General features: G+C 46.5%; 1 protein-coding gene across 1 annotated transcript in view; it reads right to left on the bottom strand.

Annotated features, from left to right (window-relative positions):
- Positions 1-8226, bottom strand: part of MTOR (mechanistic target of rapamycin kinase) — a 149960-nt gene extending 141734 nt beyond the window's left edge. The window contains exons 1-5 of the mRNA XM_017503042.2: positions 8102-8226; positions 4738-4914; positions 3663-3771; positions 2292-2524; positions 1215-1415 (exon numbers count right to left, since the gene is read on the bottom strand). Coding sequence (XP_017358531.1) covers positions 1215-1415; positions 2292-2524; positions 3663-3771; positions 4738-4899 — 705 coding nt within the window. The 5' untranslated portion in view covers positions 4900-4914; positions 8102-8226. The remainder of the gene's footprint in view (positions 1-1214; positions 1416-2291; positions 2525-3662; positions 3772-4737; positions 4915-8101) is intronic.
- Between the last annotated feature and the right edge of the window lie 3931 nt (positions 8227-12157).

The raw sequence follows: 12157 nt of genomic DNA on the forward strand, positions 1-12157 counted from the left end.
AAAAAAAAAAAAAAAAAAGAATTTCAGTGACTTGTCCAAGATCACACAGCAAACTCAGGACTGGAACCCAGGCCTCCCAACCCATGTTCAGAGCTCTTTTTCTAATATAAGACTCACTGATGAGTTCCCTCTGCAGAAGCAATCAGCACAGGCTTCATGATACTAGAGCAGAGAGAACTGGCACTTTCTAAATTAGTATCATTTGTATTTGACTGATTTTGAGACACCAATTTGTCCATATTTTAACATCTCTGAAAAGAAATGTCTTTTTTAAAATTTTTTTGAGACAGAGTCTCACTCTGTTGCCAAGGCTGGAGTGCAGTGGCATGATCATGACTACTGCAGCCTTGACCTCTTGGGCTCAAGCAATTCTCCCGCCTCAGCTTCCCAAATAGCTGGGACCACAGTGCGCAATACCATGCCCACCTAATATTTTTATTTTTTTTTGTAGAGATGGGGTCCCATATGTTGCTCAGGCTGGTCTCAAACTCCTGAGCTCAAGCAATCCTCCTGCCTTGGCCTCCCAAAGTGCTAGAATTACAAGCGTGAGCCACAGCACCCAGTTGAGATGTCCTTATAATTGTTGGTAAGAAGGTACCAAGTTACAGTTTAACTGGCATATTTGCATTCTTACTCATATATAAAATAATAGGGTGGCTATCAATAGATGTTTGCTTTAATGAAATGCAATAAAGTAACTATTGATTCATACTGAGCATAAAAAAGTTCATTTGAGGCCAGGTGCAGTGGCTCATGCCTGTAATTCCAGCACTTTGGGAGGCCAAGGCAAGTGGATCACCTTAGGTCAGGAATTCGAGACAAGCCTGGCCAACATGGTGAAACCCTGTCTGTATCAAAAATACAAAAATTATCTGGGCGTGGTGGTGCATGCCTATAGTCCTAGCTGTTCAAGAGGCTGAGGTGGCGGAGGTTGAACTCAAGAGGCGGAGGTTGTAGTGAGCCAAGATTGCACCACTACACTCCAGCCTGGGCAACAGAGCAAAAAAAAAAAAAATTCATTTGAGACCAAAACAGAAGTGATTCTTGCTCCAAGATCATGCAGCAAATCCAAGACTGGAACCCAGGTCTTCCAACCCATGTTCAGAGCTCTATGTCCAACATAAGACTGGCAAAGCCTACGGCTGCCCTTTAGGGCAGGTGATTCTCTACATAGATGTGCTTTGCTGGAGGCTGGAATGGGGCAATCTCCTCACCCGGTACCACTGAGGCTTCTGCATCTCCTTCGGCTCACGCTGGGTGGTGAGAATCAGACAGGCACGAAGGGCGGCTACAGCTCCCTCACGGATGGCCTGTTTGGGGTCCCACACGGCCACAAAAATGTTGTCAAAGAAGGGCTGCACTTGCTGGAAGAAGAAGGTAGGGACGCTGATGGCCAGCTCACGGAGAACCAGGACCTGGAGAAAAAGGCAAACTGAGAACTCTCATCGGTACCAGAGTTTTGTTCTCTCAGGAGTGCAGTCTCTTATCATCTTAGAGCCATACACTAGGAACAGAAAAGGCTTGCTCAGTCTCTAGCTAGGAAATTCTGGGGACAGAGGAAGGAAAGCAAAACTGAGGAAACATCTCAGTGTTCACTATCCTAGGTTGCTTACAAAGACTGCTAGTAACGTTTGAACATAAGCTCTGGAAGCGCAGATGTGTTTTATGCTTTCTATAACACTATACCAATAGCCTAGAACACTACCTGGAATACAGCAGGTATGTAATAATTATTTATTGAATGGATAATCCTGTTTAATGTTTAATCTTATTATTTTTATTTGACAGAGGAAGAAACTGAAGGTCAAAACCTGCCCTAGGTTACAGAGTTAGGAAGCTGGAGAGCCAAGACTTGAGCCAGGGTCCAAGTGTGTGTCCCTCTCCTGGTACCATGCTCCCTCCTCACAGTACTGCCTCCTCTAACGGGGAGCAGACTGGAAAGTATGCAGCTGATGCTTCTGATTCCCACCACACCACTACTAGATTCTCTCTCTCTCTTTTTTTTTTTTTTTTTTAAATAAAGACGGGGTTTCACCATGCTGGCCAGACTCATCTCAAACCTCTGGCCTCAAGTTGATCCGCCTGCCTCCGCCTCCCAAAGTGCTAGGATTATAGGCGTAAGCCACCACGCCCAGCAATTCTCTCTTACAGACTCTACCCCATCTCACAGCCTGGAATCCTAGCCTTCTGACAAGCCTTTTTCAGGGATAAGCCTCAGAAGGAAGCAAAGGACCCCACCATGACACCACCATTCCCCAGGCCTGGCTGTGCTCCTCCCGGCAGGCACTCACAGCTGCATGTCTCCGGCCCTCATTGCGGTCAGCACCCAGCCATTCCAGGGCTCGCTTCACCTCAAATTCCACATACTCGGCAGTGAAAGTGTCCCCTGCCATGGCAAGGCGGCCAATGGCCTTGGATGCCATTTCCATGACAACTGGGTCATTGGAGGGGAGGAGGTTCCGAAGATAGTTGGCAAATCTGCCAATTCGGGTGGCATTCCCACCTTCCACTCCTATGAGGCTGGCTAGAAAAGAGAGGAAGGCAAAAGGTGATGACAGGGCCTATGCTGGCCAAAAAGCATACAGCCTAAACTAAAAGCTGGCAAGTGATCCCTCCATTCTACTTTGAGTACATTTCTAGATGGCAAGAACACAGACAATTTTCATTTTAATCCAGATATTTAATACTTGTGCCAGAAATACTTACATAAAGCAAAATAATCTCAGGCTAGTGTAGATAACTGCCACCCCCCTCCCCCCCAAAAAAGAGAAAACAACTGGGACTGAATAATAATTCACAGGACTGATGACCAGTCCTTAGAAGTTAAAAATAAGCTGCCTGGCTGGGTGCAGTGACTCACGCCTGTAATCCCGGCACTTTGGGAGGCCGAGGCGGGTGGATCACGTGAGGTCAGGAGTTCAGGACCAGCCTGACCAACATGGTGAAACCCCATCTCTACTAAAAATACAAACATTAGCCGGTCATGGTGGCAGAGGCCTGTAATCCCAGCTACTCAAGAGGCTGAGGCACGAGAATCATTTGAAACCAGGAGGCGGAAGTCGCAGTGAGCCAAGATTGCACTACTGCACTTCAGACAGAGTGAGACTCCATCTCAAAAAAAAAAAAAAAAAGATGACCTGCCTTTTATTAACTATACTGATTCCACTTTTCCATCTGTGAGCCCCACTATCAGAAACCCTGCTCTATTGAGGAACCAGAACCTGTAAAAGGCAACATGAAGGAGTGGAAAGAAAGCTGGGCTCTCCAGGCACAGTGGCACATGCCTATAGTCCCAGCTACTCAGGAAGCTGAGGCAGGAGAATCACTTGAACCCAGGAGGCAGAGGTTGCAGTGAGCCGAGATCACGCCACTGCACTCCAGCCTGGGCAACAGAGCGAGGGGAAAAAAAACAAAAAGAAAGCTGGCTTCTAGTCTCAGCTCTGGTAAACTGTCTGAAAAGTCACTCAGTGGTTCTGAGGCTCCACTTCCACGTCTAAAAATACGTTTGCCTGCAGCCCAGGACTGCTGCTACAATTAAAAGCCACGGGCTTCTTAAATTTCATTAAGCAAATATGAACTAGCATCCAATAAATGCAGACACAGGGTGCAGTGGACACAAAGGTGAGTGTGTTGTTTTTTGTGACCAGAGACTCTGTCCTTACCTATGGCCAAGATGCCACCTTTCCTCTCATTGGCATCTGAGCTGGAAACCAATTCATAAATGTGATGGTTCAGCTGGTCATAGAAGCGAGTAGACTCCTCTTGACTCATCTGCAAAAGAAGATGTAATCAGAACAATTTCTAATAATTCTCTGACTGTGGTGGTGGGAGCGGGCTGGCATCTACAGGTTAGATCCTGAGAGGCAGGTAGTATAGTTCAAACCAAAGAAGACAAGCTACTGCCATTTCTATAGGAATACACTGTAGAGCACCTGAACTTGCAATCATCTGATTATTTAACAAATACTTATTGGGTATCTACTCTGAGGCAGAAAATGTCCTGTCCTAGGTTCTTTCTAGTACCAGGGATACAAGGATAAAAACAAGATACTGTTTCTGACTTCAAGTCTGGTCTCTATTTAGATAGAAAGCCCCGGGGACCAGGCATGGTGGCTCATGCCTGTAATCCCAGCACTTTGGGAGGCTGAGGAGGGTGGATCACTTGAGGTCAGGGGTTCGAGACCAGCCTGACCAACATGGAAAAACCCCGTTTCTACTAAAAATACAAAAATTAGCCGGGCATAGTGGCACGTGCCTGTAACCCCAGCTACTCAGGAGGCTGAGGCAGAAGAATTGCTTGAACCTGGGAGGCAGGGGTTGCGGTGAGCTGACATCACGTCATTGCACTCCAGCCTGGGTAACAAGAGTAAAACTCTGTCTAAAAGAAAAAAGAAGAAATCTCCTAGCTCTCAACTCTCCAAACCCATCCCAATAACTGTTATCAGACAGAAAGCACTGACGGTGTGATATGTGCTTAGGAAAAAAGAAAAAGTTAAAAGAAACAGCTAAGTCTATTCTGGCCCCTCAAATGTGACCACAAACAAGAAAAATGCCACAGAAATGTGCAAGTGCTGCAAATGAACCTGCATGTTTTATGAATGTAAGAGGTTGGGAACCTTTCTAAAATAATCTCTATTTTCCAAATCCTCACTTAGCTGTCCAAAAAAATCTAAACCAGTGATGGTACATTTAGCGCAAACATCCCACAATGGCTGGCCCCAAATCTCAGAAGCCCACCTCTCGGAGCTCCATGGTGACATAGTGCTGGAGCTCCTTGGCAGCTTTGGCCCTGGTCTCCTCATTCCGGCTCTTCAGGCCACTGGCAAACTGCTGCAGAACACTCACATTGCTAGATGTGGTGGCAGTGGTGGTGGCGGCGGCAGGTCCAGTTCCAAGCATCTTGCCCTGAGGTTCCTTAGAGAGAAGTTTCCTTTAATATTCTGGTTAAGAAAGTATGGCAGTAAATTTATGTATGGCCCTGGTAACTCAACACAGATCTCCCCCTAGTCCTTGTCAGGTAGGGATTCTAGAAACATTGAGAGATCTTTTGGAGGAAGATTTAGAAAGCCTAGATTCATTCAACAATGACTGATGTATAAAAGAGGCAGTGCAGTAGGGAGGATCAAATTGTGGGCTATGGAGCTAGCCTACCTGGATTTGAATCCTTTCGTTATATACCTTGAGCACTGTGGGAAGCTGAGTTGGGAGGATTACCTGAGGTCAGGAGTTCGAGACCAGCCTGGCCAACATGGTGAAACCTCATCTCCACTAAAAATACAAAAATTAGCTGGGTATGATGGCGTGCACCTGTAATCCTAGCTACACAGGAGGCTGAGGCAGGAGAATCACCTGAACCTGGGAGGCAGAGGTTGCAGTCAGCCAAGATCCCGCCAGTGCACTGTCTCAAAACAAAAACAAACAAACAAAAAAACCAAAAATAAAGTCACATACCTTGAGAAAGACACTCAAAATGTCTCAGTTCCTTCAACTACAATAGGAAGACAATAGTACCTAGTTCATGGGTGGATGTGAAGGCTAAATCAGTTAATACATGTTAAAAAGTGTTTAAGACAGTGCAGGGCATATACTGAGTTCTTATTAATTGTAAACTATTATTATTACTACTACTACTATGTACATGACACAGTGCCAAGTAACAAATGTGGGGAGGTAGGAAAAGAATTAAAAATGACTAAGACTGCCCCTTTCCTCAAGTTCAGTCTAAAAAGGGAGATTATTATTCTACAGCGGCATTGTCTAATGGAAATACAGGCCAGGCACAGTGGCTCATGCCTGTTATCCCCCTACTTTGGGAAGCCGAGGCAGGTGGATCACCTGAGGTCAGGAGTTCAAGACCAGCCTGGGCAACATGGCGAAACCCCATCTCTATTAAAAATACAAAGTTGGCCGGGCGCGGTGGCTCAAGCCTGTAATCCCAGCACTGTGGGAGGCCGAGGCGGGTGGATCACGAGGTCAAGAGATCGAGACCATCCTGGTCAACGTGGTGAAACCCCGTCTCTACTAAAAATACAAAAAATTAGCTGGGCATGGTGGCGTGTGCCTGTAATCCCAGCTACTCAGGAGGCTGAGGCAGGAGAATTGCCTGAACCCGGGAGGCGGAGGTTGCGATGAGCCGAGATCGCGCCATTGCACTCCAGCCTGGGTAACAAGAGCGAAACTCCATCTCAAAAAAAAAAAAACAAAACAAACAAACAAAAAAAAACAAAGTTAGCTGGGTGTGGCAGTGCGTGCCTGTAATCCCAGCTACTTGGGAGGCTGAGGCAGGAGAACTGCTTGAACCTGGGAGGCAGAGGTTGCAGTACACTGAGATTACGCCATTGCACTCCAGCCTGGGCAACAAGAGCAAAACTCCACCTCAACAACAACAACAATAAAAAAAAAAATGAAAGAAAGAAAAAGGAAATAAAATGATCCACAAATGTAATATTAAAGCTGCTGGTAGCCATATTTTCAAAGGTGAAAAGAAACAGGTGAAATTAATTAAACCAATATATCCAAAATATCATTTCAACATGTTATCAATATTTTTAAAAATTGATATAGTGTCCATTCTTTTTTTGTAGTGAGTCTTCAAAACTGCATGTGCACTCTACTCTTAAACAATGTCAATTTGGACTAGTCACTTTTTTTTTTTTTTTTTTTTTAAGGAGTCTTGCTCTGTCACCCAGGCTGGAGTGCAGTGGCGTGATCTCAGCTCACTGTAACCTCCACCTCCCCAGTTCAAATGATTCTCCTGCCTCAGCCTCCTGAGTAGCTGGGACTATAGGTGCCCACCACCACGCCCCGCTAATTTTTTTGTATTTTTATTAGAGATGGGGTTTTACCATGTTGGCTAGGCTGGACTCAAATTCCTCACCTCAGGTGATCCGCCCACCTTGGCCTCCCAAGTGCTGGGATTACAGGTATGAGCCACCATGCCTGGCCTGGACGAGTCACATTTCAAGTGCTCTACAGCCACATGTGGCTGATAATTCTTGTATTGAACAATGCAGTTCTATAGAAGATTAGCACTTCAAATGTAAGCTAAAAGAAACCAATTAGTCCCTGAGATCATTCCCTCATTCCTCAATCATGTACTGTTCCTTCCCTCAATGAGCTTACAATTCAGGGGGAAATACAAAATCAGGCAACTACAACACAGTGGCCTTAACAGGGCTCCGCCTACACTGCTCTGAGGTAACATACACCTATCCTAAGTATGTCTGGCTTATACTACAAAACCATTTCTCAAAATTCTTATTTTTGAACGAATTTGTAAGACACAGAGGAAAAAACAGAATAAGTGGTTTTGAAAAGCTTTCAAATACTCCAGTGCCAAGAAAAAGACAGCAGAAGAAAATGTCACCCTTTAGGGGAGAGGAAACTTAAGAATCCTTACTAAGAAAACTACTCCAGTTGTGTGTGTGTGTGTGTGTGTGTGTGTGTGTGTGTGTGTGTAAGGGGGGAAGGAAGCTGGCAAGGGATTTCTATTCTCAGGAAAGAACCAGTGTATCTTTATATGGTCTAAGGCCCACAGGCCATCTGTTCCAATTAAACTTAGGATATTTGAAGTCAAATATCCTAAGGGTGTTGATAGGGCTTAAGGGAGTTAAAGTTGGATGGGGGAAACAGGGATGGGGGTGGCGGAGAGGGAGAGAGGATGTGCCCCAACGATGTAACCGAGCTCAGTTACGGGGACTGGGTCCCTGAGAGGTCTCCATGGCGGAGAACGAGGGGCTGATACTGACGCTGGTGTTCCCTGGGGCAGAGAGCCACAATTTCTGTGGGTGGCTCAGAAGAAAGGGTGCTGTGACGGGCAAAAGACCCGAAGGGCAGTACCAGAGCTGATGGGCTGGCCTTCGGGCGCCTGAGACGTACCGCGGGACGAAGGGTCCGGGGGCCTCTTGGGGGTCCCGGGGAGGTGGGCGTTGCCTCGAGGGGTGGGAATCAAGGCCTCAGACGGTGCCCAGGTCTTGGGGCCAGCAGTGTGGGGATACCACGTCCCAGACGGGCGGCTTCCCCTGGACCCCCCACAAGCAGGCTGGCCGTGGGTCTGGACATTACACCGCCTTAGAAGGGTCGTGGCAGGCCTTAGACTCACCGTGCGGCTTCGGCCAAGACCTCAGCTGCCGCCGCCAGCACCAGTACCGCCGCTTCAGGCCCCCTGCCTCAGCACCCGCCTTCCCCGCTGTCCTCTAAGCCGGGAGCGAGGGAGGGAGGGTTCCGAGCCCTGAGGACCAATCCACAGGTATAGGAAGAAGATGGACTGAAAAACAGACCAATAGTAATGAAGAAGAAGTGAAGCTTCGGGACCCGGCTTCTCCAGAGGGCGGGGACTATTCAAATAGACAAACCACGCGGCCAGTGGCAGGTGAAAACAGACTTAGGTCCACTCGGGAGAACCAATCGGTCGTGAGCTGACTGCAGTCATTTCCACACATACATCCGGTGCGGCGCTACTAGGATTCCCGTCTGCTTCCGGGCTGTGGCCGGAGAGAGTCCGCCGTCTGGGTACCTCCGGATCGCACCGAGAGCTGCAGGCGGAGGTTCGCGACCCCTCTCGGTGTAATTCTGAGAGTAGAGTATGAGCGATGCCGGCGCCCAGGAATTACTGCAGCAAAAACCGCACAGTTTTCAGGCTAGCGCTCTTTATGGATCCTGTGATTTCTCGTTTGTTACATTTAATAAGCATTTGAAAATGTTTTTAATTATATTTTCTCACTTTTCCAAAATTCTCTAACTCAGGATCACTCCCGAGAAAACATAGCCAAGTTTTAACCAAAAGAGCTACTCATAAATAAAAAATTTCAAAGCAGCCTGGGCGCGGTGGCTCACGCCTGTAATCTCAACACTGGGAGGCTGAGGCGGGCTTATTATCAGGTTAGGAGATTGAGACCATCCTGGCCAACGTGGTGAACCCTCGTCTCTACGAAAAATACAAAAAAATTAGCCAGGCGTGGTGGTGCGTGCCTGTACTCCCAGCTATTCGGGAGGTTGAAGCAGGAGAATTGCTTGAAACCCGGAAACAGAAGTTGCAGTGAGGCAGGATCGCGCCACTGTACTCCAGCCTAGAAACAAAGCGAAGACTCTGTCTCCAAAAAAAAAAATTCAAAGCAACATTATTATTATTTTTTTAATTCTTTTTTTTTTTTTTTTAAGACCGAGTTTCACTCATGTTACCCAGGCTGGAGTGCAATGGCGCGATCTCGGCTCACCGCAACCTCTGCCTCCTGGGTTCAGGCAATTCTCCTGCCTCAGCCTCCTGAGTAGCTGGGATTACAGGCACGTGCCACCATGCCCAGCTGATTTTTTTGTATTTTTTTAGTAGAGACGGGGTTTCACCATGTTGACCAGGATGGTCTCCATCTCTTGACCTCGTGATCCACCCGCCTCGGCCTCCCAAAGTGCTGGGATTACAGGCTTGAGCCAGCGCGCCCAGCCTATTTTTTTAATTCTTACAAAAAATAACTGTCCGGCGCAGTGACTCAGGCTCGTAATCTCAGCACTTTGGGAGGCCTAGGCGGGCGGATCACCTGGGATCAGGCATTCGAGACCAGCCTGGCCAACATGGTGAAACCCCGTCTCTACTAAAAATGCAAAAAATTAGCTGGGTATGGTGGCGCACACCTGTAATGCCAGCTACTTAGGAGGCCGAGGCATGAGAATCGCTTGAACCTCAGTGGCTAAAGTTGCAGTGGGCCGAGATCACTCCACTGCACTCCACCTGGGCGATATAGAGCAAGACTCAGTCTCAAAAAGAAGAAGAAGGAGAAAGAAGAGAAAGGAGAGGAAGAAGAAGAAGAAAGAAGAAAACAAAAGGGAAAAAAATCAATAGCTGCTGGTCACAGTGGCTCATGCCTGTAATCCCAGGACTTTGGGAGGCTGAGGCAGGAGGATTGCTTGAGGCCAGGAGTTCCAGACCAGCCTGGGCAACATAGCGAGACCATGTCTCTAAAAATTAAAAAAAAAATCAATAGCAAACGTGAATTTGACTACATTTCTATTTTTTTTTTATCACAGTGCTATTTGTCACAGTAAACACTGAAAATTCCTACATATTTCAAAGTAGGGAGTCCAATAAAATATGATGCATTCATATTAAGGAAAAGATGTAGCCATTAAAAATTATAATTTGGAACCTATCATGGTGGCTCATGCCTGTAAGCCGGGAGGCCGAAGCAGGAGGATTGCTTGAGGCCAGGAGTTCCAGGCCAGCCTGAGAAACAGAGTGAGACCCTTGCCTCTACAAAAGAAAGTTAAAAAATTAGCTGTGCATGGTAGCACATGCCTGTAGTCCCAGCTACTTGGAAGACTGAGGCAGGAGAATCACTTGAGTCCAAGACTTCAAGGTTGCAGTGAGCTGTGATGGCCACTGCACTGCACCTGGGCAACAGGTAAAGATCTGTCTCAATAATAATAATATTCAATAGTCGTAATTGGGTGAATATTTGCTAAGAAGGAAACGATTCACAACTGGTTCAAAAAATACAAATTATATAACCATTTACAAAAAATATTTATACATTTCTTACATGTCTATGTTTACATGGGGGAAGTGTGCACAACTAATTTGGAATTTGGGAAACACACACTTTTTTTCTTTACTTTTTTTTTTTTGTTTTTTGTTTTTGAGACAGAGTTTCGCTCTTGTTGCCCAGGCTGGAGTACAATGGTGTGATCTTGGCTCACCACAACCTCCGTCTCCCGGATTCAAGTGATTCTCCTGTCTCTGCCTCCCAAGTAGCTGGGATTACAGGCATGCACCACCACGCCCGTCTAATTGTGTGTTTTTAGTAGAGACAGGGTTTCTCCATGTTTGTCAGGCTGGTCTCGAACTCCCAACCTCAGGTGATCCACCTGCCTCAGTCTCTCAAAGTGCTGGGATTACAAGTGTGAACTACCTCACCCGGCCTTTTTTTCTTTATACGTTATCATCAATTATTTATGTAATAAAAAGAATGGAAGGTAGAAGAAATGGGTTTCTGGAAGGACTAAACTGCCAAATTAAAGACGGTTGGGCCAGGCGTGGTGGCTCACACCTGTAATCCCGGCACTTTGGGAAGCCAAAGCAGTAAGATTGCATGAGTCCAGGCATTGAAGACCAGCCTGGGCAACATAGTGAGACCCCCAGCTAAATTAAATAAATATAGATAAATAAAGATGGTTGGTAATATTCTCTGACTAGCAAAATGCTTTGGTGGTTTTGTTGTTGTTGTCGTTTATGGTATTGGCCAGGCACAGTGACTTAACACTTTGGGAGGCTGAGGCAGTGGATTGTTTGAGCTCTGGAATTTGAGACCAACCTGGGCAACATGGTGAAACGTCATCTCTACAAAAATACAAAAAATTTGCTGGTGTGGTGGCGTGTGCCTGTGGTCCTAGCTACTTAGGAGGCTGAGGTGGGAGGATCACTTGAGCCCAGGAGGTCAAGGCGGCAGTGAGCTGTGATTGCAGCACTGCATTCCATCCTGAGTTAATGGAATGAGATCCTGTCTCAAAAGAAAAAGTTTTATAATTGTTACTTTTTTTTTTTTTTTTGAGACACAGTCTTGCTCTGTCGCCCAGGCTGGAGTGCAGGGGAGTGATCTCAGCTCACTGCAACCTCCACCTCCCAGGTTTAAGCCATTCTACTGCCTCAGCCTCCCGAGTAATACTGGCTACTTTAGATTTAGCCTCTTTTCATTGCTTCTGTGAGGTAACTATTCCTTTAAATTTTACATTTTCACTGATGTTCAAAATATATTTATTTTTTGAAATGGAGTCTCGCTCTGTTGTCTTGGCTCATTACAACCTCTACCTCCTGGGTTCAAGTGATTCTCATGCGTCAGCCTCTTCAGTATCTGGGATTAGGCACCTGCCACCATACCCAGCTAATTTTTGTATTTTTAGTAGAGGCATAGAGACGGGGCTTCACCGTGTTGGCCAGGCTGGTCTCAAACTCCTGACCTCAGGTGATTACAGGCATGAACCACTGTGCCTGGCCCAATATCTATATTTTTATCATTAAAAATTTCTATTATGGCCGGGCGCGGTGGCTCACGCCTGTAATCCCAGTACTTTGGGAGGCCGAGGCGGGTGGATCACGAGGTCAAGAGATCGAGACCATCCTGGTCAACATGGTGAAACCCCGTCTCTACTAAAAATACAAAAAATTAGC

Source organism: Cebus imitator, unplaced genomic scaffold, assembly GCF_001604975.1.
Source record: "Cebus imitator isolate Cc_AM_T3 unplaced genomic scaffold, Cebus_imitator-1.0 Scaffold15, whole genome shotgun sequence".
Classification (NCBI taxonomy): Eukaryota; Metazoa; Chordata; class Mammalia; order Primates; family Cebidae; genus Cebus; species Cebus imitator.